This window comes from Anarhichas minor, unplaced genomic scaffold (genome assembly GCF_050575085.1).
Source record: "Anarhichas minor isolate MPS153535 unplaced genomic scaffold, ASM5057508v1 ptg000003l, whole genome shotgun sequence".
Classification (NCBI taxonomy): Eukaryota; Metazoa; Chordata; class Actinopteri; order Perciformes; family Anarhichadidae; genus Anarhichas; species Anarhichas minor.
This window is the reverse complement of record NW_027466449.1, coordinates 14,910,952-14,936,820: the sequence shown is the minus strand read 5'-3', so window position 1 is coordinate 14,936,820 and position 25,869 is coordinate 14,910,952. Positions and strand designations below refer to the sequence as shown.

The window sequence follows — 25,869 nt, the reverse complement described above, 5'->3', positions numbered from 1 at the left end:
GGCTCTGTGGGACACAGCCCAGCAACTCTTGGTTCTGCTTGTTAGCAGGCCTCGTGTAGAAGTAGCAGCGGTTTCACCAGCACTGTGAGGATGATTGTTTCGTCAAAGTACATTTATGTTCAGAGTTCTGTCCTCATTTGTTCGATTTTAAACCTCTGTGTAAAAAGGATCTGAAAATATTTCTTTCTTTTTTTTGAAGAGACTTGCAAGGAAATAGATTTTTTTCACAATTTGCCCTCCTCTCTTCAACTTGACTTAATGAACTTGGTGCTTGAATGGAGTCACTACGAGTGCTGCAGGGATGACATGTTTTTGATGGCCAAACCAGGAAGTTATCATCACACTGGTTCTGTCGACAAATATCTAATGGGATTGTTTCATTGGATTTTGGATTATTTAAAAAAATAAGCTCTGTGAAGAGAATTTTGAAGAGTTAAAGCAATCTACAAAAGTAAAAAGCTTATGTTATGCTATAAACTAACTACACCACGCTCTCATGAGCGCGAGTATGCACAACGAGGCTCGGTAGGACCAGTGGGTGTGATCACGTGTTGTGGTCTCATTTAGCTGTTAGCAACTGCTTTTTTTAAGACATGTAAAAGCCTCAAAATTGACGTGTGGAGCATTGACTGACATGTTTTATATTGTTTTCAAGACTAAGTAAAAGACAATTTCATGGCTGTTAATCATAATGATCTTGAAAAGTGATGTAAGCTACTGAATTTTGTAATGGATTAATGCTCTGTGGCTTGTGTTTAATTGATTTCAGCTGTTTTATTATTATTATTTTGAATGCAATCAAATGGCAAAAGTCTTCATTGCACTGAAAATTACAGTGTAGTAGATAGAAATAAAACAATACAATGCCTAATTTCACACCCTTGCCCGGAAACAGGCATGTCAAGCTTGTTCGTCGTGTTTTTATTAGTTCAGCAGGAGTGACCTGAGCATCAAAAACATCTCTACCGTGAGAGCTGAAAATGAGATGCATATAGCCTAAAGGATGCTATACATACGTTATATATATACGTTTTTTTACCACTGGGCTTTTTCCCCTGTCAGAGCAAGAAACAACATTACATAACTGCAAGATACTTGGAAAGTCTCAAACATCTTCCAACAATGAACATTATTCAAAGCTGCAGCCTCGATAACATTTGTGCTTGTTTATTGTTTGTCGTCTGGCTTAGATTTTTCTGCACAATAACATGTGACAGCCACGTTGTATAGGAGCCAATTCAGAAGTCCCAGATCTAGTATAGGACTGCCCGACTGTATAAAATAATTTGGTGGTTTGATCATCAGAACATTTCAGTTTCAAGTCATTAAATTGTTTTTGTGGTAGAGGTCTGAGTCAGCAAATACTGTATCTTCAGAGTTATCAATTGGACATTGTTCATCTGATTACCCTTTTATATAATGAGTCACACTTTTGTGTTTTAAATTTGTTTTAATCTCTGAATCAGGACACCAAACCACATTCATCTATCTCCAGATGCCACTTTTCATGGAGTGTTTGGGAGAGGGTGTTATGAGAGAGAGTTGATAATGACCAAATTTACAAAATAACAACTATGTGTTGGGCTGTAATATCTGAAATGGGCATGCTCTCAATGTTACTGTGTTAAATTAGATTAAAGTTGCAACTAACTAGACGCCCCCCTGAGTCCTATGGTGGGACAGTTTGAGGACAGAGAAGGTGAAATGAAAACCAGAATTATCAAACTAAACAGATGTAGAGTCAGTTAATCGTCACTTAGCATTCAGCAGCTAGAGAGCCAGATATAAAAGGAGCATGCATATTTGACAAGGTGGCCAGAAACAGGACTCAATAAGCAACTCTATGCTAACAAGTTTGGCATATTCTCATAAACGATTATATCATGTCAACGATTCATTTCAGTCTTGTTGCTCAGCGCTTTCTCGTTGATATGTTTTACATCTTAACATGCAAAATAAAGTATTGAAGTAAGATGTGTTTTGTAATGTGCTCCATAAATACTCACGGTAGAGACGCTGTAAAGGCCAAATCTCACCATCCATAATGTTTGATGGTGATTGTGGTTATAGATCACCTCCATACAACAATCAACCAATTGCATGCATGACTTATTACCCTCCAAAGGACCCTTACATGACCAGAATACACAAGCAACTGTAAGATCACTCTCCACCATTACATAAGCGCACCACAACTGCAACCAATATTGCCCTTACGTATGAGATCCTTTGAGGTTTGATGATGCATGTGCTGCACATGTAGCTGCTGGTGAGAGAGACGAAACGCTCCTGTCACTCAGTAAATGTGCAAGATTCTCCGAGATAATTCCCACAGCCAGTTATTGCTTCCCTAAGGTGCGTGTGAGTGTGAAGCAGAGACATATTTGCAGCCCAAGGATTCATTCACCTTGTAATTATGCAAGAGCCTGCTGGCCACCATCACACTAACAGACAGACGGACAGATGCACTGAACCTGTGACAGAAATACGAACGTTATTTCTTTCTCATCTTGCCCCTGCGATGCTCAGCACTTGACAGGGTTTTCAGTGGTGCGGTGGAGGGGTGGGTGGGCGGTTTAGCACGTTTATGCGTGTGTCAGCGTGTGTTGGCGTGTCAGTGTGTAGGTGTGTGTCAGTTTGTCAGCAGTGGCGCCTACAGGACGTGAACACGTGGGGCTACAGTCAGCTCGGGTGGATGAATTACAGCGTTGTAAAACGCTGGTGTGTTTGTCAGCGCACCGCTGTGGCCGTCCAGGAGCTCTGACTCAGATAAGTGGCTGCTCTCGCACTGTAGAGGGTGTATGGGAGGTCAGAGAGACGGAAGAAGTGGCAAACCAACGCAGTGGAATGAAAATGTGTGCGGTTAACGTTCCACATTCAGCTCCCAGGCAAGATTTCATGCTTGCTGTGGGAGAGGGCTCTTACCATTGACTGATCAGTGAGTCACTCCACTGTGATACAGACAGCATCTGTTGGAGTGAATTTAATGCAGCATGGATTTCTGCTGTGTGAATTATGAGTTTCCATAACCTTGATGCAATATGACTGTCTGTTCATAGTGAGCTTTGAGAATGAGTAGGCCTGTGATAGAAGAAGATGACACGGTTGCCTTAAAATATCTCTGTTTCCCTCATTCGCTCAGCGTTGTGTTTTTTGTCTGTCCGAGCCACTTAGCCCGGTCCACCATGTTTCTCTCTTATGGCAGAGATATACAGTGGATGACAAGAACAAATTAAGGGCTATGTTAAGATGAATTGTAGTGGTTGCATTAACTGTAAGGCATATTGACTAAGAGATTTAGCTTCATTCCAGGCAAGTGAGGAATGACCATGGCAGCTTCAAAACCTTACCCAGAACAACGAGATCGGAAATATGAGACGAAAATATTCTTAGTAAATAATAACAGGACAGTTAAGCGAGGGTTTTTCAGATTGAATTCAGCATTTATTTATCTCTGCTCGTATCTCGATGCCACTGAAATACGTCTATGAAATATTTGCTCTTGGCCCAGAATTCTTCAATTTTTCGTGGGCATTAGGGGAGATTTATTGTTCCCTGTGGTTAGAAAGGAAAGGGATCACAGTTTATCCCACCGTTAGTGGATACGAGAGGATGGCGAAGAACCAAAAAAAGGATTTGTTGAAATGAGTGTTAATTTCCTGCTTTGAGACAAATAGCGCTCCCTTAAATATAACGCTCATTTACATACGTGAGTCACAAAATCGCTCTCCTATGCATTGTCAGCGCAGTATAGCTGCAGGCCGTACATCACCGTGGTGCTTTATATCGGGCCTCAGGTTGTCTGGTCGCCTGCTGTGGTGGAACAGTTCATGCATTAAACCGAATCGGTCGTCCTTTTCAGTGAGAATAGTCTGTGATTTTGTCTGTTTGTCTTTTCATTTTCATCATGTCTCCATTGTTCTTATGTGTTCAGTGGCAGCGTGATAGAGACAGTAAATCAAAGAAAAACTGTCTCAGCATATATATTGATCATTGTTTGCTTTTAATATCAAATCATATTTCTATCATGCAGTGGGATTGTTTTAATGCACATATATTTGATTTATTAAAACTAGACATATTAATTTGGAAATGCAATTTAAGACAATACAATGTGTATGTGTGTGTCCCTCCCCCCCGAACCCAAATAGTGTCCTTTGTGCACTGGTGCTCCACCTGGTGGCTTTCTGTGTAAAGCAATTTACATGAGAACTCACTGTAGGAGACAATGGCTCTGTTCTCCACATTAACTGGCTGTTATGCTGCCTTTGTGAAATGCGCCACACAGCAGAGACTATAAAAGTTGTTTTAGCTAAATTCCTGTACTGATATTTCAAGGACACACAGAGAAAAACATCTCTGAATGGGCTCTGACTCTAATGTTCTCATTAGCTTTAAGTATTGATGTGGAGAACTCCCCCTCTCAGCCTTTATATTGTATGCAAATGGCTGTTTAACTGTTAACTGTACTCTCTATAAAGGGATGAACTGGCTAGTCTTTTTTAAACATTCCTGAGAGAATCTGCCAATAAACTAGAATGAAAACTGTTTGATTAGAGAAAATAGCGTTAAAGTGTTATGAATTTAAAAGTAGTATTTTAATGTACTTCCACACAACTATCAGAATGCATTACTAAATAGCATTGCCAATCAGAGCTATTTCTTAACAATAACTTCCATGTTTAACAGATCGTTTCTGTGTCTCTTCACATTGCAGGATGAGCCCTTCAGGTCCGTAGACCCGTACTGATTGGAGACATGTTCTAACGACGACATCTCAGCCACCATGAAAGGGTTAGGAGCCAACCGCAGTCGTCACATGTCTGACTCGTGTGAACCTGCGAGATGCCCACAGAAGCCGCTCTATCCTTTGACCTCTGACCCCCACAGCTCCTTTCTGTTGAGCCCCACCATAAACCACTATGACACACTGGACCCCCATCTCCACCTGTGCACTCCCACCAGCCCCACCAACCTGACCCCTGACTGCCTGCTGCCTTTCAGCCAGTTGTCCAACAGCAGCACTTTCCCTCGTCTGCACTTCACCTCCCAGACTGAGCAGGTTGACTGCTCCCAGGCCTGCATGGCTGGTGGTGGCGGACTCGGGCAGGGTGGCAGAACAGGTGCACTGTCCAACTCCTTGTCTATGGGCATGGGCTTAGGTCTGGGCCTAACTGGTGCTCCGATGATCACCAGTGGATCAGCCACTATCTCCTCTGCAGCAGCAGCTAAGATGAATCGGTTACCCTCCAACCTTTTGGATCAGCTAGAGAGGCACCTGCCCCTGCAGCGCGACGGCTTCAGCACGCTGCAGTTTCATAGGGGACGTATGTCGAAGCAACGCAGTGAGAGCCCAGGACGCATACGCCACCTGATGCACTCTGTGCAGAAACTATTTGCCAAGTCCCAGTCCCTGGAAAACTCTGCAATCAAAGGCAACATGAACGGACGCTCTGCTGGAGGAACAGCCGGCACCACGGGTGCTGGTGAGGATGGAGGTAGACCAACACGCAGGAGCAAGAGTAAAGACAGGGCTAAAACTGAGGGGCCAAAGCAGAGACCTAGGCCCAATGCACTAGGCTTCTGGAGCTCAGATGATGCCCTGGACACTGACACAACCAAAGCTGGCACTATTGCTGTAGGTTACCGCAACCCTCTGACCATGATGTCTCTAGGCAGAGCGGTGTCAGACAGCCAGGCCGCTCCCAGGCATATCCCACAGGGCTACCACACCATTTCTGCACATACTCTCAAGACCTCGAAAAGCAGCAGTGACCTCAAGTTTCTGGCATGCCAGGCGACACAGGTAGTATCCAAGGACGAGGAGGGAAGAATCAGGGGAAGCAAGGATGATATACTGGTGAAGAGGGGCTCCTGGTCCACTCTCACCCTCAGCCAGGCCAGGCAAGTGTTGCAGAAGGGCTCTGCTACAGTTAACAGGACCCTGCTTAAATCCAAGTCATGCCACCAAGACCTGGCACAACAGTTCCTTCAGGTAGGAGGGCCAGTGAGTATTCATCTTCATCATCATTCTTTGTAAGTTTGCATGGATATTTATATAATTTCTCTCAGGTTTGTTGATTTTATTGAACAGTTTTGTCTGATAAATTGATTAGATTGACCCTTATTTTGTTTATCATACATAAGATAAGTCACATTTATAGATTTTTCATGACATTCATCACAGACATATCTTTTTCAAGTACCATTGCTGCACAACCCCAGAATCAAACTGTGAATATGGGTTAAAGACAAAGACACAAATCATGAAATACATACAGTGTCTAAGAGTCACACCTGAGATGACTGCAATGCATGGATTGGGAGTCTCACCACAGTATGTCTGTCTCTCCATGATCCAGGTCCCACTGGGAGACTGGGCAGGAACTCTGGGTCGCGGCCGGGGCAGAGGAACTGAGATCCCCTGTCGAAGGATGCGCAGTGGCAGCTACGTTAAAGCTATGGGAGACCTAGAGGACAGCGAGGACTCAGAGGGAAGCCCCAAACCTTCCCCCAAAGCCACCGCCCGACGCCAGAGCTACCTGAGGGCCACCCAGCACTCCCTGAGTGAGCAGCAGCCGCCTCCACCACCTCAACGCAAGTGAGTCCCACGGCGGAGAGTATCAAATTCATCATATTGAAATTATAACCTTGATTATCATGCTCACTGTTTTGCCATAGTTGTGTTTGTGCTCTTTTACCTTACATTCATTAAAATAGAAATAAGCACGGAAGGTGTGTTTGTTGTGAACATTCTTCTCATGTCCCCAAAGGTAGTCAGCAGGTGGCAGCATCCTGTCACAAATAATTGTCTGGATGTGCAGCAGCACTGAGTCAAAAAAAAGCTGATAGAAGCTATTCATGGAGGTAGAGATGTGTATCAATGAAGGGGGATAAGAAATGACCAACGGGATCATCTTGTACAAATGCAGTGGGAGATGAAATTTGTGCCATGTGTTTTACCCCTACATCCACACCGACAGGCCTCGTTGCTACGCTCTCATGCGGGAGGATTATCTGTGGTCTCCACTACAGAGTGCATGCTCTATGCAGCATCTGAGGTCAGTGTCATCCATAGGCAGGCAGTGTGGCCCTCCACCCACCCTCACTTGCCCTACCACCACTACCCACCACCTCGTTTTGGCTAACCTCTCCCAGTGCTTTCCCTCTCTGCGCCCTGTTCCATCACTTACCTTGCAGGTGCCCTGAGTGGTGTGTTAGTACTGTACTCTTGCCTGCTTCCTCGAGCCCTGATGTCATAACATGCAAATTTCCCATGGAAATCACTCAACCGCACCCTGCTGCTTATGCACACACATTTTCGCTAACACCAGGTGCCAAAAGGGCCAGAACAGAGGAAACTTTGCACTTCCTAGATCAATCATAAAGGCAATTTCATATTCATCAGTTTTACTCATGAATCATTGTTTTCTCTGCGCTGCTATTTTAAAACCGAGCACATATCAATTTCCACACATCCCAATAGTATTTCATTCTAAAATACCCAGGGGAACTTTTCGGAGTGTGATTTAAAGTTTCTTCTGGATATCATCAATTAAACACAGCCCTCACTTATTCCGCTCTATGACTTCTGAGAGGCTGATAATTACATTCACTTCCACAGCTCCCTGCCATCCCTGAAAGAGCTGTCGACTAATCGGAGCCTCGATAACTTAGATTGCCTGGTGAGCCCGCTGGAGGCCCCTCCACGCTACAGGAACAATGATTTCAGCCAATGCTCTGCCACACTGGGCAGAGGCTCGGCCGCTCAGGTATGTCTCTTATCTTATCAAATGTGTTGCTATTACTGTAGTCCCTCGCATGATTATTACTTGGCTATTTCCTCCTGTGTGTCTGTTTAACTCCGGTGTTGTAGTTTAGTGACAGCAACATTGAATGTATTTTTCCAGGGTATAACAGACATATCTTACATCTTACATATCTTATATCATGTCATACCTTATGCTATTTCAGATCTCTTACAATCAGCTAATGAGATCATTTTAGATCATCGACTCCAGTGACCCATAAATTAAAAGAAGAAGAAAATTATCAGTGAATACATCAACACACCTCTCCAATTTTGAATCTGCCGCAAGAGAATATTTAAGTGAATGTAATGTCTATTGAGACATTCTATGAAAGAGCCAGCCGGGAATAATCTGGTGGAATAGAAGAGACGCTTGAGAGTGTTTGCAGAATGTCAAAGTGGGACATATGCTTCTGCGTAGAGCTGAGGGAACTTGTTGTATGTCTTCATCAGCAGGATTGGCGTGGGATGCAGAAATCCCTCACCAGACTAATGCACACATCTTCTTTTTTTTTACCAAGAAGCAAAGGCACCCGTCTCAACCTGTACATGGGAGCTTTTACATTAATCCAATAATCATCAGGATCATATTACTGAGATTTTCACTGTCTTACAAGATGACAGTGAAGTTAATCAGGGTAAATAATTTGTGGATGCTAAACTACAACATTTCTAGTGACTTGATTTTGAGGGATTGTTCATCATGTTTATGCACCACGCACAACGCGTTCACATTTGCTACCGAAAATGCCAAGCGTAAAAATACTTTTACTGGCTGTTTCTACTTCTTTTTATGTCGCTTGATCAAACATTTCAGATGGTGCCGGCTGTCATCACTTATTCCCATGATGCAATGACGAATCTTTGCAGCAAAGACATACTGAAACAAAGCTATTTTGAGTACAATGCAGAAAAACATTCATACTGTCCCTGCACCAAGAACAAAATAGAGTCATACTTGTATTAGCTTTTAACTGAAAAGCAAAAAAGTCATCACCCCACCAATACATAACTCATAGTTGAAACTCCAAGGGGACATGCATCTTGATTGACAAGTATAGGTAAGCCAGTGGTAACTAAGTACATTTACTCAAGTTAAATATAAGTACTCAAAAGTCCAAATGTTTTGTATCTGAAGCATACTGGTTTGCGTTTATAGTCTGAGTAGGATTGACCAATCACGGTTGTGCAGGCTTTGGTTGCATGCAGGGAGAGCAAAAGAGGCAAAAATGCTTCATGGGAACCCACCGGGTCTTTTTATTGGTTTATAATTCGTTTGTAAACTTCATAGCTACTTGGGAAACAACCTGGTCGTACACGTCATCCCTCAACTCTAACTCCAGTCTTGCATCTCAATTTGCTAATCAGACTGTTCACAATGAGCAGCGCACAGAAAAGGAAGTCTTGGCCCGGTATCTGCTGGCTACACCAGAACCCTAGAAATACAGCCATTTGCCTCCACAGGCTTATCATTGTCATAATTGTAAATGAGTATTTTTTGCACTGTTGTATTGGCCCTTTTACTCAGGTAAAAGACGTGAATACTTCTTCCACTCAATGCATGTTTCTCAGTCTGCCCTCTGCCCTCAGCGTGTGAGTCTGCACACGTTCTTTCAGGTATACGGGCAGGGCTGCGGGCACTCACTTCCGTACTGTGAGGGGGAATCGCAGGCCGTGGAGGCTCTGGATTTGCCTGCGCCCACGTGCTTCCGGTCGCGCAGCCACAGCTACCTGCGTGCCATCCAGGCGGGCTGCTCCCAGGATGAAGACACCTCTGTGGACTCGGACTCACCGCCGCCCACCACTGCTGCAGGCTACAGTTACAGCTCCAACACCAGTGAGTACCAGTGAGGACAAGGTGGGACAAAGCAGCTGAGGATAATCTTTGATTTAAACAAAAATAAATAAAAAGTATAAGCAGAAAGGGAAGACTTATTTGCCATTAAATATAATCCACTCATCTATTTACTCTGCTTCATAATAGCCAAATGTACATTTTGGAGGAATTTTTAAATTGTCCCCTGAAGGAAGGACAATTCATGGATTTCAATGAAATCCAACAAATAAACCAGAATTTAAAACATTTTATTTTACTTCATATGTTTATAGAAAATATAAAGAGCACACATCTAAACAGTGTAGTATACTTCTGTCTTCGCTATAGGTGCAGTTATTTCCCCACCAGGATGTAATTGGTATATCAGATTAGTATCATTTGTTGTGATTCATCTCTGGGTTTAAAGAAAGCTCTGGAAAACACAATGACACATGAGATGTAGAGAGTAGCAGAACATGTTTTTGTGCAATGTTGGTATTAAAACAATTACATTTCAGTCTGAATAAGGATGTTTGGTTACGAGGTGCTTTGGATCTATCAGTAAAAGTCTGTGACAACATGTTCATACAGCAACAGGGATGCAGAGCGGAGCAACAACGGCACTCTTCTGATTCGATGAGTAAAAAACTGAAAAGCAAGACATTTTCCATGTGATCATATTTATTGTGAACAGTAGGAGTTAAAAGTTTGACTTGAATTAGGGCATTTTATATGAAATACAAAAATATGTTTAATATTCTTCTTCAGCTCTTTTTTTCTGACAGAAAATAAATAAATTAATGACATGGCCTGAAACTTAAGGATTTATCTCAAAATAAAACAAAATATTTTGTCCTATTAGTATCATCATAAGCACATTAAAGATTACCAAAATGACCATACAAACCAATAATATGGACACTAGTAATCCTTCATGGGTACCTATATGATAAATAACAACTCTCGTCATAGTGTCTAAATGCATTGCAAATTCATATTTTAAAATGCTTTGGACTTATGCCTCACACAATGCACATTCACTGTTAGCACAATCTATTGATACTGACCATTATTTTCAGTTATTTGCTATAAAGGCTTTATGTACTGGTTCCGTATTAAAAAAAAAGTTAAATTATTAATAATATGACCTACTTGAAGGAAGTATATCAATGTGAATGGGCTTATCCGATTTACAATTATGTTTATCTGATTTTGTGTAACACAAGAGGTATTTGTTTTTGTCTTGATTGTCAAAAATACCGTTTTTAATATGCTCGCCTTTACAAAAAGACGGGAGGGGGGAAAAAAGGAAACGCCTTAATTTACATATATCTCCATTGTTTAGGAGAAGGACGGTCACAGCGCATCTAGTATGAGCTTTATGTCGAAGACTATTGAGTACTTTCCCGCGCCGCCAGGGACCAAAATGAAACGCACCAATCAGCGAAGACAGTCAAAATTAACGTCACACAGAGATGTCAACCAATCACGTTCGTGTCCGGTTACATCGAGGTTCAGAACTGACCAATCGATCGAAGAGAACCGTTACGGGAGGAAACGTGGACTCCAATCCTCGTCGTCAAGGGCGTGTACTACAAATCTTTTCTTCTGTGTGTCTTACGGGCAGGACACCGTATAGCCTCGTCTGCATCTTGTCTGCATTTCATGAATGACCAGAAAATAAGGATTTTACCAGTCTACCACCATACAGTAAGATTTTGTCGCTTTTTTCTCCTGACTGAGCGTCAATCTTAAAACTGTCAATTGTTTCTCGGTACGCTATAGCATCGGCAAGCTAACGTGAGCTAACGTTGATGGTGTGGTAGGGTTAGCTATAAAGCTAACGTGGATGAAGAAAGAGGATGAAACACTATAATGCGAGTCGTTAGCAAGCAGGCGAGGCAGGTAGACAGTGATGTGGTCGGTGTTGTTACATTGATGGTAACGAGGTAGCAGCTGCTCTTTGTTTGCTCTCTTCCATCACCATCATGTAAATGCCTCCGGCTAACGTTAAATGTGTGATATCCCACCGTTACGAGCGTTAACTGGCTAGTAGCACGAGCTAACAGTAGCTGAGGCGTCAACGGCTAGTTAGGGTAACCAAACCGTCCACGTCTGTTATAGCGGATAGCTAACATTGGCTAATGCAGTGTGTAATGAAAGCGATGGTACTCTACTAAATGATGTGTGTTTGGTGTTTTAAGTTGTAACCTAATGATCATTCATTTAACCCATATCACATCCTGTGAAATCACGTTGTTTTAACTCGGGACAGATGGAGTATTTAGTTTATTTTACAGGTAATCTTTTTGGATTAACATTAGCTGTCAAATGAGGTAAAGTCATGTTAAACGATACTTCTCTCTTATACCCCAGACTCAACATGTGACAGTGATCTGAGCTCAGAGGCATGGAGGATCAATGAATCACATTTAGCTTATCAGTCCATCTACAAGTCAAAACTGACTTTTCTCTCTCTCTCTCTCTCTCTCTCTCTCTCTCTCTCTCTCTCTCTCTCTCTCTCTCTCAAAAAACACGTTTTTACCGATGGAAGATACTATTAAGTTGTCTCCAACTCTATTTTAAAGACGTGGCATGCATAGGTTTCTAGACACTTAATTGATATATCTTCTAAAAAACGATTCTATCTCAATTGCCAGGACTGCAGTGGGTATTTCTGGTCCACAGTTCTGTGCCATTTTTATTCAGTAGCTAGCTTCCATGTGTTAAGACCTGCGGACACAATCAATAATTGATGAGCTTCCTGCCTTGTGCAGTGCTTTGCAGTTAGGACACTTCACTGGGCTTTTATGAAGACCACCTGACAATAGAAGGATGTGCACACAAAAGAAGTATAACATTACCTTGCATTGTCTCTTTTCCATGCTTACTAACTCTATTGGTTATTCGAATTCAGCTCATCTAGTTGGAACTCATGTTTAGTTTAGCCATTACGGAAACGCTGGCTTTGAGGTTTCATTGTGCCAACAAGGTGTGTTCATTGTCTCCAAGCCCTGGTGTGTCTGTGTATTACCGTGGATAGACAGTGAGTCATCCTCTACAGCGTTACACGCTCTTTCTCTCACTCATTGATGAGGTAATCTCTTGACTGAATGGGCGAAGCCACTGTAGTTTCACAGTAAGTTCAACAGCAGACCGGCTTCCTGATGATGTGTGTGGAGCTCTTAGGCTACATCCACACTACTCCGTTTCTATTTGGAAGCAGATTTGTCAAATAGAAACTATCTCCGTCCACACGGGCGTTTCAGCATCATTTTCGAATTGATCTGCATCCACACGGCAACCTTCGAAGACGGACAGCACGTGACCATTAACGTACACTGGGCATGTAAACAGGAAGTGGATTGGTTGCTTAGTTTAAAAAAATACGACAGAGTAATAAAGTAGTCTTTAATAATGAAAGGTTGTGTTTGATACTTAAGATCTTTCTTTAAAATAGTCCTCTATAAACTCAAACAGACAGTTCGTGGAAAGTTGTAGAAGTTTTATTTTTCAGACTCGGTTATAGCGCTGCGGGTCTATCTCTCTCTCACATCAAATTTACTTTAAAATCAACACTTGCACGTAAACGTTTACTAGATTATGGGTCCATAAATGTGGTCAACACACGTCTCTCACTCGTCTCACTCTATTCTGCTCCTGCTTCGTGCAGGAAAGCCTAGCAGATCGCTAACAGTAGATCCGTGAAATAAAGACCATGGAATCTGTAGAAGAGTTTTAAGACTTTAGTGTGAATCTTTCTTATTTGTAAAACTGTGGAAACACAATATGAAATATGGCTTTACAAACTGTCCATATACACATACATGAATACAAAACAACAATCCATGACATAGCCATCATGTAACATGTCCGACTAGCTAGCTTCTAAGCTAATTTCAACATTACCGCCAACGGAGAAATGCTAACCGCGATTAGCATTTAATACAACACCAATGTTATACTAAAAGAGCAAATAGAATATATCTACGTACATCTTTTCATGCTTCATAAAGACATACTTACAGACTAAGGTCTCTCAAGGCTACCGAACGGAAGAAGTAAAACGTTAGTGCAGCGTGTCTTCTCGTTAGAATCTAAAAACAATGAGGCACTAACTAGAGAGGAGGGATAAATACGAGCATGAAAATGCAATGACATTCTACCACACAGAAATGTGGGGGCAGAACACGCTCGTTTCCTCGGTGTTGTCTGTTCTCACTCGTAGCTCTGAATAGCAGTTACCGCTAACTGTGGCTTCTGACGTCCGCTCCATTGGGCTGATGACGCCGCTGGTCACGCCACTCGCTAATCGCTCCAATAACAGCTGCTTCCTCCACAGAAATGCAGACTTTTACTACACAACAGCTGCTAGTACAGACAACAAAGCAAGCAACGCTTGAAATTCGTTATCCATGTTGAAATGAATCACTGGTAGTTTGTTTTCTTCCAGGTACGGGTCACGTGATAGTGAGTGTGACGAATCAGGGAAGGAGACGTCATGGCTGCTAAGAACCAATCCGGTAGCGATCACGGGTGTGGGCGTCATTTTTTCAAAACGCATCAGTTTCCGACCGTCCACACTCAAACACAACCCCGGAGTTTTCAAACACCTCCAACCTCGGGGGTGTTTTCAAACTCCTCCGTTTAGGGTGCTCCAAAACTCCGGCGTAGTGTGGCCGCTCAGTGTAAACGTAGCAAAACATATGTTTCCAAACGTAAGCAGAGTAATGTGGACAGGGCCTTAGTTAACATGGTTAGAGAGCGTAGCGCAGGCCTGTCCGTTTCCTGCACTAATGACATGCACTGATTAGAGAGCGGATTTATCAAACATCTATTTTGCACCCGGTAATGGTTTTGGCAGGCTTTTCAGTGGGGCACTGTACTTATTTAGAGCAGTGTGCTATTAAATGTCACAATGGTGAAAGATAAACTCTTTCCAATAGACATTTCTGATCTTTTTTTTGAGCAGCATAGTCTCAAAATGTAAGTAAAAGTTGCTCGGGTACAATACTCTACCTTGAGAAAGCTCCCAGTGTCTCATTGTGAACAGTTTGACCTCGGAGGCACTTGCCACGTGTCTTTTCATCAGCTGATTAGGCTGAAACCCAGACCGTTGCTGCCTCAGTCCAGCAGATCAGGCTAAGGACCAAAGGAGGATAAGGATATCAGACTATACAGCACATACGAATGCACAAACCAAGTCTCCAGAAGTGTAAAGTGTGGACTTTGGTTTTTGTCTCAGTTTGAATGGTTGTTCTCAAGCCAAGATGTTCTTATCTAATTCGTTTGGAATACTAGCCAGGGTGGAATGTAAAATGGTCATACTTTAAATTGAATCATGTGTGTTTGTCTTCCTGTTTTTGGTATTGTAGCTCTCTTGTTTTGTGTTGTTAGTGGTTTATTTTTCCCATGTCAGCGTTGTCTGTCTGTCTGTCTGTCTGTCTGTCTCAACAGATAGCCTTCTCTGTCCGCTGTGACACTGATTTGCTGCCTCTCTACTCATAACTTGTTCCTCTTATTCATTTAGCTATTGTGGAAAATGGCACAGATTCAATATACGATGCATTTCGATTTTCACGATGACTCAAATTTGAATGAAAACCCAGATGCAGTCCTGGTGCGCAGCAGGAGATCTCCTGTCATTCACTGGCTTCATAGGAATTGGCTTTCGTTAGGCGTACAGACTTTTGTTGTGATATCATGGTTCCCCTATGAACTCTGACGATATTTGTAATGCCAGCAGTTTTCTCATGCATAAAGCACATATATGGTTTTCCCAGCTGACATGTGATTCCTGGGCTAAGGCTAAAATAGATCTATTTAGCACAGGCCATCTTTCTGATTAGAAGTACAGTATTTAGCTGAATAGTGCGCCTTGTGTGCTTTAATCTGTTAGTCAGAAGTCATGTTCAGCCATGTGTCCTGGTTTAATCTTTCACTCTACGGCTCCCACGGCCTGTCAGCCTGCCATATTCTTTTACAATGAGACTAATCCTGGACAGAGCTTCTGCTACCACCTCTTTTCATGATACTTAGCTCATATCCAGTTTCACAAAGGTTCATCGGCAATAAGCCACAATACTGTTAACAAGGCTGTGTTTGGAATTTGCTTTTGTGTGTACTGAGCAACTCATGTTGAACTGCACACTGTCGCCGCTCTCAAGGAAGTTCAGTCTGCAGCCTAGTTAACACACGTTGAAAATAGTCAACCCATGTATACTTTAATTTTAGCGTGCCATGGAGAGCCCGTTAGCGGTCATCTGATAGCAGACAGACCTGCTGATGGAGGCGGAACATATCCCGGCTGAGAGGCTGCATGGCTTTCATGAGTGATGCCGTGAACATCTGATGATCACAGCGATGTTGACAGGGTTGTAATTGAACCTAATTGTCAAAGTGAGAGGAAGCATTACATAAAGAGTGATTCACTGACACCTGATGTCCATATAACACGTCAACTTGAAGATGTAAAGCAATGGGAGTTTTCTTTTGTTGGCGTAGCTGGCATGTTTGCGATTAGCAGGAAATAACCAACTTTATAGCTCTCTGTGTGTGAGTAAGAGGTGCATTGCAGCCTTATAAACACAGCAAATGTGACAGAGGCATGTGTTGAGACTTGGGGTTTAGCTGGACACGATAATTCACTTTGGGAATGTCATGCATCTGGGCTGTGAGTACTAAAAGAAGTGTCATTCTTTGAGAATAAAAGCTCCGTTGTTGGTTGGGTATGTACTCTTGAGACGAGAGGTCAGGGCTGCTAGAGATGCATGAACTACACGGAGCGGCTTCCACGGCAGTGTTTGTGTACGTTGGTGGGATTTAATGACGGCCTTACTGGTGCTGTGAGTCACCGGCGGATGACTGAAGTGTGGCGCCCTCACAATTATAGGGTGTCAGGTTGCTGTTTACATTGAAACCCCTACCGGAGAGAATAAACACTACATTTTCGTTATTGATTCAAAGCGGTGAGCCTTAAATTACTTTCTAGGTCAGCTTATTTCAAAGAAATATTCCGTCCATCATGTGTGTCAGTGAAGGGTGTAGTAGGGCAGACTGTTGACAGTCAGCCAGCTGTTTAAATAGCATCTACACGACCGCCTCAACTCCTGAAGAAAAGCTGTGGTTTCTCATGTTGTATTGTACTTAACTCTGCATCGTCCACCACAACCCTGCAGTCAGACTGATGACAGAAAAGGAGGCAACCAGTCCCATTCCTTCTCCCTGAGTCAGATTGTCTTTGGCCTCGTTTCAGTTTCTGCTGAAAGAATTTGTGAATCCAAGGTTCATTTGTCCGTCGGTGTCAAAATGTCACGCTTATGTTAAGTAGTCTACCATGTGAGGGCTCTGATTCATAATAATACAGTATGATTGTTGGTGAGTATTCATTTTGATTTGTTGAAAGAGAAGTCAAAAATCAGAGGAGCGGCTTGTCACTGTCATTAAAATGAGAGAAGCTGCTCCATCTTAAAGGTCCGCCCACCTTAAGTGAGCCTGAGCCACAGTTGATGCTAACTTTCACTTAATTCAGCATTTATTGGGTCCTGGATTTAGCCTGCTACATGAATGCCGGATAACGGTACGACCGATTTTTCTTCGCTTCCCTAGAGTCAACAAGCGCAAGCGGATAGTCTACAGGAACAGCGTCACTCTGCTATTGCAGCTCAAATTGTGTGCGTTTCTGCTATAATAACTTATAAGTTCACCGCCAGCAAAAGTGATTCGAGGGCCACAGACAAAAGCTATCTTGTTTTGTTTCATCCTTTCTCTTTATTCTCTCTATTAACTATAAATCGTACAAGTATTAATACCGCACAGTAAAAGTCCTGCATTCAAATGTTTACATGCCAGCGAGGTATGATCAGCACAATGCCCTTAGATTTACTTCTGGTCTGTTCCAGGTGGAGCGGCTCCATTAATAACTACGAGTAACCCCTTTCACATGAACACATTCATTTGATACGTGATTAAGAAATATACTGATTATGGCCTCATAAACTCCACCGTAACTCCTACAACAAATCCAGTCCTTGTGAATGTACTAATGGGGTAGATCACTGGCGAGATGGACACTTATCATTTATGAAATGCTGTGCAGGAAATTGGAGTTTGCAGCGCTGAATGTCACTGATTGGTCAAACAAAGTGAATGAGTTGAGAGGTGTTTGAGAGAGCCGGTGAATGAACGAGAGAGAGAGGGAGCAGTGACGAAGAGAAATAAAACTCTTTGCTAATAGTTTCATCAGTGTTACTTTCTAAAGCAGAAATAGACTATCAAGCACTCGGCAGATGATGTTCTTTGAAGACGGGCGTTGTGGAGTTTTCAATCTCCATCTCCACCTCTGCAAGTCTCCTTTTTATCGATTCATAACATCCACTTAGAGCTGCGCCCTAAACGTCGATGATTCTAATCATCAGTCGAGACGCCCGGTGGTGAATCTCATTTTGTCCGTCAAATCACTGCACTTTTTTTTTTTTTTAAGCTTCGTCATTGTGTATATATAGCAGCATGCCAGGCTATAAACTTTAATGAACTAAGTCGTGACTCAAAATTGCCTAACAACAAAAGTATGACCAGGAAGCACACCTTTTTTTGACTGGAAATGTGATGTTTTCAAAAATGTCAATACATCAGCAGCTCTACATCCACTGAAACATGCCACGCAACAGTAAAAACAAAAACCAACAGGATTATCTGTTATCGGGTTAGATGTGTTGGAAAATACAAACGGGAAAGTTCCATAGTTCCTGGAACTGTTTGGTCTAAAAGGGCGATGAAAAGGCAGAGTTGTCTTGTCTGACAGTCCCCAGAACAGAAGGACTGAAGGTGTGGCATGCAAAGGTCCCCAGAGACAGACTGACGTCAATGGAACACAACCACCAGCGTGTTTACAGGAAGCATGAAGGTAGATGTAGGTACAGTCTGATAGAGGCAGCAATAAGGGCAAAGTGCAGGTTTGTTTTTCAGATAGGCCATGTTTATGGCAACACCTTTATTTTACCTTTGCTTTCTCTCTGATGTCTGAAGTGACGAAGAGCAGGTTTTCTCATCCTAAGCTCTCTCGTCTCTTTCTCCATCTTCCGTCCGCAGTCGGCAGTAGGAAGGCTCCTCCCCCGGTCCCCCCCCGCACCACGTCCAAGCCCCTCATCTCCGTGACGGTGCAGAGCAGCACCGAGTCGGCCCAAGACGTATACACTGACCAGCAGGACCGTGGCAGTGAGGTCAACAGCCAGTCGGGACGCAGCAACTCCTCTGACAGTCTCTGTAGCATCCGCACGGGCAGTCTGGCTAAGGGGCCCCGACCTCTACCGGTCCCAGTCCCAGTGTTAGTCCCTGTTCTAATCCTGGGACCCGCTGCAGGCTCTGTGCATCCTGTTCCAGCCCCTCGTGACCTCCCTCCTCCCACCACCGCTGTCGCCACTACCACCACTTCCACGTCTACCCAGTCCCAACATGACACCCTGAGCTTTGGTTTCACCCTAGAGCCGGCCCCGACTGCAACCAAGAGGAAACTGTCCTCCATCGGAATCCAGGTAAGAATTGACTACTTTTTAGTTCGATACAATCGTAGAGGGAGGAGAGTAAAGCCAAAGTATTTGACTGGTTTTCTGTTGTCCATGATTTATTTCAGGTGGATTGCATTCTGCCAGTCCTGAGAGAAGAACCACTACCCCTGCCTGCACCCCTTAAGTTTCAGTCCATTGGAGTTCAAGTGGAGAACGGCAGGCCGTAAGTGTACACTCGCATTAGATGGAACAGTGAATGGAAGCCACATGTGATCTGATGGTTTACATGTTTAACAGAGATGCTGTGAAGACGGGATGTTAACCGATACATATGGAGATATTGCCCCTCATGGAATCATGATATGAAAGAGTATTGAGATATAATCGGCTGTTGAGTTCACATGGCATCTTAAAATGTTTTCATTCTCTATTCCTCATACAGTATCACATGTTTGTACACATATTGCCATGCTGAGCTAAACGGCTACATAGTATAAACAGAGTACAGAGAGAGTATACACAAAAATACACAAATCTCATTTTTGTTTCTGTTCTGCTGCCAGTTTCACGCTATTCTGATGATCAACAGTTGGTGGCGGTAATGCGCCAGTAAACATAGCAATGTGCTAACAAAGATGTTAAGGAAGACTATAAGCGAGGAAACTATAAGCCTTTTTATTATTGTCACAATGTTTTCAACCCTATTCAGATCTCCTGTCTGACTGCACTGTAGCTCATTACCTGCTTTTCCACTCTGTAACAGCACACGCTCACATTGCCGTTTGTCTTTCTTTGGCCCATGTGGCTGGTGAATCTGCTGTCTAGGGTCACTCAGCAGGCAGCCTGGCCGCAGGGCTCTGATCAAGGTCCTTTTACTCTTGTGTTGACTGTAGTGAGCTGAAACCGGTGCAGAACAGTGTGCTGTAATTTCCCCTAATGCCATTGGTTTGACGGCCTGCTTCCTTTTCTCCTGTTCATTATCTCTGTAGCAGCAGTCCACTCAGGTTTGATGTTGTAAACCTGATTTGTTACCAATTTCCTCCTGCTTACCATTCTCGACACTGTGTTTTCTATTTCTTTGTGCTCCTTTTGCAAAATATGATACTGCACCGTCAGCTGCCGTTAATGTCCCGTCAGCTCACTGACCCTAACCTGCTACTGCGGAACGTGTTTGACACGTCGCGTCATTGCCTTGTTTATTTGACTGTCTGTCAGAAGCTGATGTTTATGCATGTCTCTGCAGTCTCAGCCGGGAAAGCAGCATGGCCTCCAGACAAAACACGGAGACTGAGCCTCAGGAGCGCCAGGATGCCGCACCCACAGAAAACAACACGGCAAACTGCACCAACAGTCAAACATCGAATGCCACCGCACCCAACGGACAGGACAAAGCCATGGAACAGCAGCCCCTTAAACACACCTCAGCCGCCTCCAGGATATCCAGCCCGCCCCAGGTGACTCTGGACCCGGCTTTGGATCCCTCCTCGCTGCCACCGCCAGATCCCAGCCTGGAGTCGGGAAACTGCAGCGCCCACGGAGATGCTGTTCAGCCCGGCACGCCAGCTTGCCTCCGAGACGGTAACTGGTTTATGAAGCTGCTGCAGGCTGAGACCGGGCGCATGGAGGGCTGGTGTCAACAGATGGAGCAGGAGACCAAAGACAACAAGCTGTCAGAGGAGGGTAAGTGATGTGATTGCATGAAATGGTAATCAAAACATTAAGGCCCCATTCAAACATGTCATGGAAGGAGTCTTGTACCTAGATAGGATTTCGGACACTTATGCACATACAGTATAATCAGCTCTCCCGGGTCTCATGCGAATCAGGGTTGCTTTGTTACTTTGGGTCTTAGTGTTCCTGCAACCTGATTATTTATAAAGCACTGTTCTAGATCAACGTCAAAGTGCTTCACAATACAAGAGAAAGAAGTACCGTTCATGGCTTGTCAACTCGGTAACATAAAGAATTTAATTGATGTCCCAGTTCTAAAGAAGTGGATGAGGTCGGGCCTTGTTGACCGAGGACAATGAAACACAGCACGACGCGGTCATCACTCTCATTCACTCACAGCGACGCTGCTCATTGGAGGGAGAGTACTCTTTGTTTTAGCTGTAACAGAGCAACTGCGGAGTCATTTCACTTCTTCATCTCCCAGAATACCACTCAGGCTGTTGGGCAGATTCATCTCTGCAGTGTCTTAAATATGAATGAGCGAGGAGCAGGCTAGAAGTAGAGGCTCCATCAGATCATCGCTCCCTGTGGACCTGAATTATGAATTTCCATTTACATGCAAATATTAAAGGGGGGAAAATAGCTGAATAAAGAGTAATTTGTTATCCTCCCTAAGATTGCGTCAATATATTCCCCCTAAGAAAATCATGTACTGTCAAAGAATGTTAATTGGTAAATGTAAAGATATGTCATTGCTAGACAACATCAATAAACTCTACATACTCACTCTGTCCTATGTCTTGAACCTTTTATACACTGTCTCTGGATCTCAAAGTAGCTGCCTTTTCATGTCCTTTTTGTCTCATTACATATCTATTTTTTTTTTTAGCTGTTTCAATGACCTCTCCACAACTCGTTGATGATTTATCATAATCTTCTCTTTTGTAGTGTTGGGCACGATCCGCAGTGCAGTAGGCAGCGCTCAGCTCCTCATGACAAAGAAGTTTGAGCAGTTCAGAGGGCTCTGTAATGAGAACTTGGTGAGTGGCTTCATTACATCCTATTGAATCTCTCTTGATGCGCTTCTTCCTGCATGTTTTTGTTGGCCTCTCAAACTTACTTACCGACCCAGTTTTCTTTCATCTTTCTCTCTCCAACATCATTTATCTTCCCATTACTTTACATTTGGAGAGAAAACGATCTTTTCAGGCAGAAACGTGGAATCTTTGAGAGTTTATCTCATCAGATTTACTGTGATAGATTTGGGTTCTCTTGTCTTACTTGTCCCGCTGTCCCTTCCTGCCAGATTTTCTCTGTTACTGGTCCAATAGTGTTGAAATGTAATCATCTCTGAAAGTTTATTCGTGTCAAATGTATTTCTCTTCATCAATTTGCTTAAAAGGGAGGCTGCCCAGGAGATGTGTGCGTGTGTGTGGTGGAGGAATGTGATTAATTATCTCTGATTTGACTTGAGCCATTCATCTAACACTTCTCTCCACGGTCTCGTTTTCCTCTCACTAGGACGTCGGTGCCAACCCACGACCAACAGCACAGGACCTCGCAGGATTCTGGGATCTGCTACAACTCTCAATAGAAGACATCAGCATGAAGTTTGACGAGCTCTACCAACTGAAAGCCAACAAATGGCAACTTCCTGAGAAATCAGAGAAGGTGATGTTTGCTGACAGTTTTTTTTTTAAGAGTAGAGCAGCAACTTGAGTTGTTTTTATTATCTTTGTTATTAATCGTTCAACCGAAAGTAAAACTGTTTCATTTTTTAAGCAAAATAATTCTCTCTATGTAATTTGTAAATTGTAATTTTAAGCTTAACTTTGGCTGTTGGAGATTAAAATTAATAAATTAAATTGACAAAGCGAGTAATCGATTAATTGAGAAAATAATCAGCAGATTTATAAGTAATGAAAACATTTTGCATTAACTTAATAAATGCTAATGGCTTACAAATAAGGAGTTAATTAACAACAATGGAGGTTGTGGTTTCAACTGCACCTTATTCCTTTTCCTCCTCGACTTCCTTTCCTCAGGATGAAAACAAGCAGCTTCCCTCTGTGCCAAAGAAGCAGACTAAGCCCAGGCTGTCGGCGGGGAAGGACAGGAGCGTGGACTCCGTCGTGGACAAACAGCGGCAGGAAGCCAGGAAGCGTTTGATGGCAGCAAAGCGCGCGGCGTCAGTGCGGCAGAACTCCGCCACGGAAAGCGCCGACAGCATCGAAATCTACGTCCCCGAGGCCCAAACCCGCCTCTGATGAGAGTGAACCAGCAACCGATCATCGAGACAAATCCGGACTCCCTTCAGACATTCATTGACACAAACACACAGACAGATATGAGACGAACACGCAAATGTACGACGGATGCACAGAGGCCCCCCCCCCATAGTGGCACAGCGGAGGACAGGAGGAACGTGGGGATCACAATTCAGAATAACGCAGATCATCACGGCTGCCATTGGACAGAAATATCCTTGACATTTGTTTAATACTATTGTTATTATAATAATTATTATCTCCTAAAGTATATCAGGACTGTCTTAAATGTGCAAGTATCTCGGATAAGGACATCCTGTACCTTGTGAGCTGAAGAATCTTGGTATCCCAGAAGTTTACTCTCTTAAAAACTCCCCTCACCGCTGAGTCTACCGGCAAGTTGTGGCTGCCTGGTTTACGAGCTGACCTACCATCCACACACACACACTCAGGACACACATGCAGGTGCACTCGCTGTCCAGAGTCTTCCTGTTCTCTATTTGTATTAGGCTGCCACTCGTCGGGCGCGGCGTGTACTCTTCACTGCGTACAAACTCCCAAGATGGTGTTGATGTACTCAGAGGTTTAAAAAAAATGCAGAGAACCAGAGGAAGGCAGTAGCATATATATTATAAATATCACACTATTGCGATGTTCATTTTGTAAATGTTGTATACCAGATTATTTGTTAGAAAGAGGTCAGTGTTCAGTACCAAGGTAGTTTTTTATAGATCGAGTACATGTACTGTCATGATGTATTAGCACTTGATGCAATCATTCACTCCGCCTCTTTCTCTTCCTCTCCTTTTCACAAGCGCACACTACACAGTGTGTGTCTGTGGGCATCCATTGTTAAAGTCTTACCGTTTTGTTTTTGTGACGGGATGTGAGGATTGACTGCCCTGCCAGTGAGCTACAGAGGAATGTATGAAGTTGTATGCATTTTACAGCTCGTGTCGACTTGATCACTGCACTTTCCATTCACCTCAGATCAAGTTTGCTCACCTTCGTTTGCCTGATCATCCTGACTTTCACTGCATCCTCCAGTGATGTAGGGGGACCAAGACACTCACCACTCGAAATGGCATTCCCAATCAACCAGACCACGTGTGATGGGGTGGGGGTTTACGTGCCACTTGAAAGGAAATGGAATAGCATAGCAATAATAAAAATCGTATTAGAGCGAGCAGAGCAGTAGGTACCCAGTCTTCAGTTATTTAATTTAACCTTTCCAATAAGACTTTCTTAGTGTGATGAAGGATGAATGTTTATTTCTTTTATTGACCGACTGCCCTTGAAATGATTCAAATCTCAGGTTGGGCATGAACTTGATGGTAAAAACCACTATGGATGGATTATTTATTACATAACCACAAATTAGCTGGCCGAATGCTTCAGAGCCATTGACTAATATTTTAAATCCAGACGTACTCGGTGCTCTTCGGTGAGAAAAATCATGTTTGTTGCAGAAACGTGCAGGCTTAATAAGACGGCTGATATCAGCGGTCTCTTTCGCTGACCTTTCTAGCAGCTTGAACTCCCACCCCTGCTTGTTGAGAATGAACTGTGGTACATTTCTTTTTTTTAAATTTGAATGTCATTTGACACGTTTTGTGACCGTCATCCGAAACGAGGTCGACCTAAACATGTCTTTATTTCTGTAATTATAAGTAATGGTGCTGCGAGAGGCTTCATATTGTGCCAAGACGGCAATGATCAACATTTCAGCGTCATTTGATAAAGCTTCTATTTAAATTTTTTTAATTGAATCTGCTTATGAATTCTACCTGTCTGTACGTGTGCATTCTCGGCCAAGTTTGTTTGTGTTTGCATCCGCTTTGCCTCGTCTCTGACTCAACTCATGACTTTTTTAGTACAGGACTGGAATATTTTCCATGTTTCAGTTTTCTCAAATGGAAACGAGTGCCAAAGGGTTCATGAGTGGAACTGGGCATCGCATACTCATGCACAAGTGCAGGTTGTGACTCACTAGTTGTTTTTTATTTAAGAGCTGGTTCTCCCCCTACTGGTCAGTCCTCACGTGACACTCCAGACATCTTGTTCTGCTCCATTTTGAATCTTTTAGTTGACATCACACAAGAAATGACATTGAACTGGGAATGCTGACACAACACCGCGTTGTTGATTTTCTTATTCTCTTGTTTGTATTACATCAACAATGGACATGTGCATTTCATTGTCCAAAGAAACCATTAAACATCCCTTTGCTACATGTCCTGGTCATCATTCTTGCTATTGTTTTTATTTTTTTTGAAGCACTCATCCATAATGCAATGGTAATATTAGCCGCTGAGTTAATATTACACACAAATACATCATACGCGTTAGGTTAGACATTTTATTGTTGCTGTATAATCTCTAAAAGCATGGCCTTCTTACATATAGAAATATACAAAGATCCTTGCCAATGAATTTTCAGCACTCCTTTAAATAGGTCTAGCAAATGATCTAAAACTTTTCAATCTGTTTAAGGCATTCAGGGTATGTACTGTACGTAGAAGGTTATAACTGGCTGACTAATGGTGGAAAGTCCTCTCCGTTTTCATATCATTTGAGAGCCGGATCCCTTTATTTGCCCACATTACTGAACTTTAAGAGAGCATGACCTGATCAGGGATCTTCAGACAGTTTGTTTACCACTACTTCCTGAGTTTCAAAGGGCTACAAAATGGACAAACGATGACCAGAAGTTGCAATTCTTGAGGCAGATTATGTGGATGTGCTGTTCAACCTTGCGGACGAGGCAATATTCTCTGGTTAAGTGATTTCTAGGATTCA

The 25,869-nt window shown here is 43.0% G+C and overlaps 1 protein-coding gene across 3 annotated transcripts; it reads left to right on the top strand.

Moving 5' to 3' along the window:
• The first annotated feature begins 4,786 nt into the window (after window positions 1-4,786).
• On the top strand, window positions 4,787-25,303 carry dlgap4a (discs, large (Drosophila) homolog-associated protein 4a). 3 transcript variants are annotated; one of them, XM_076099750.1, is made up of 12 exons: window positions 4,787-5,435; window positions 5,469-5,995; window positions 6,363-6,601; window positions 7,625-7,772; window positions 9,428-9,647; window positions 15,046-15,073; window positions 18,727-19,159; window positions 19,258-19,355; window positions 20,376-20,812; window positions 21,752-21,843; window positions 22,325-22,474; window positions 22,849-25,303. In XM_076099750.1, the coding sequence occupies exons 1-12, from the start codon at window positions 4,787-4,789 to the stop codon at window positions 23,068-23,070; spliced, it is 3,243 nt and encodes a 1,080-aa protein (XP_075955865.1). In that variant the 3' UTR covers window positions 23,071-25,303. The 3 variants fall into 3 exon arrangements, with proteins under 3 accessions (XP_075955865.1, XP_075955863.1, XP_075955864.1); XM_076099748.1 differs by lacking the exon at window positions 15,046-15,073 and adding an exon at window positions 6,984-7,061 and having other exon boundaries at window positions 4,787-6,007; window positions 9,401-9,647; window positions 18,717-19,159; XM_076099749.1 differs by lacking the exon at window positions 15,046-15,073 and having other exon boundaries at window positions 4,787-6,007; window positions 9,401-9,647; window positions 18,717-19,159.
• Window positions 25,304-25,869: the final 566 nt, after the last annotated feature.

Excerpts from the sequence above, each read along its gene's own strand:
- dlgap4a (XM_076099748.1), top strand. The coding sequence starts at position 4,787 with ATGAAAGGGTTAGGAGCCAACCGCAGTCGTCACATGTCTGACTCGTGT. Across the intron at positions 6,602-6,983 it reads CCTCCACCACCTCAACGCAA|GCCTCGTTGCTACGCTCTCA; the intron begins GTGAGTCCCACG and ends CCACACCGACAG. Across the intron at positions 9,648-18,716 it reads CAGTTACAGCTCCAACACCA|TCGGCAGTAGGAAGGCTCCT; the intron begins GTGAGTACCAGT and ends TTCCGTCCGCAG.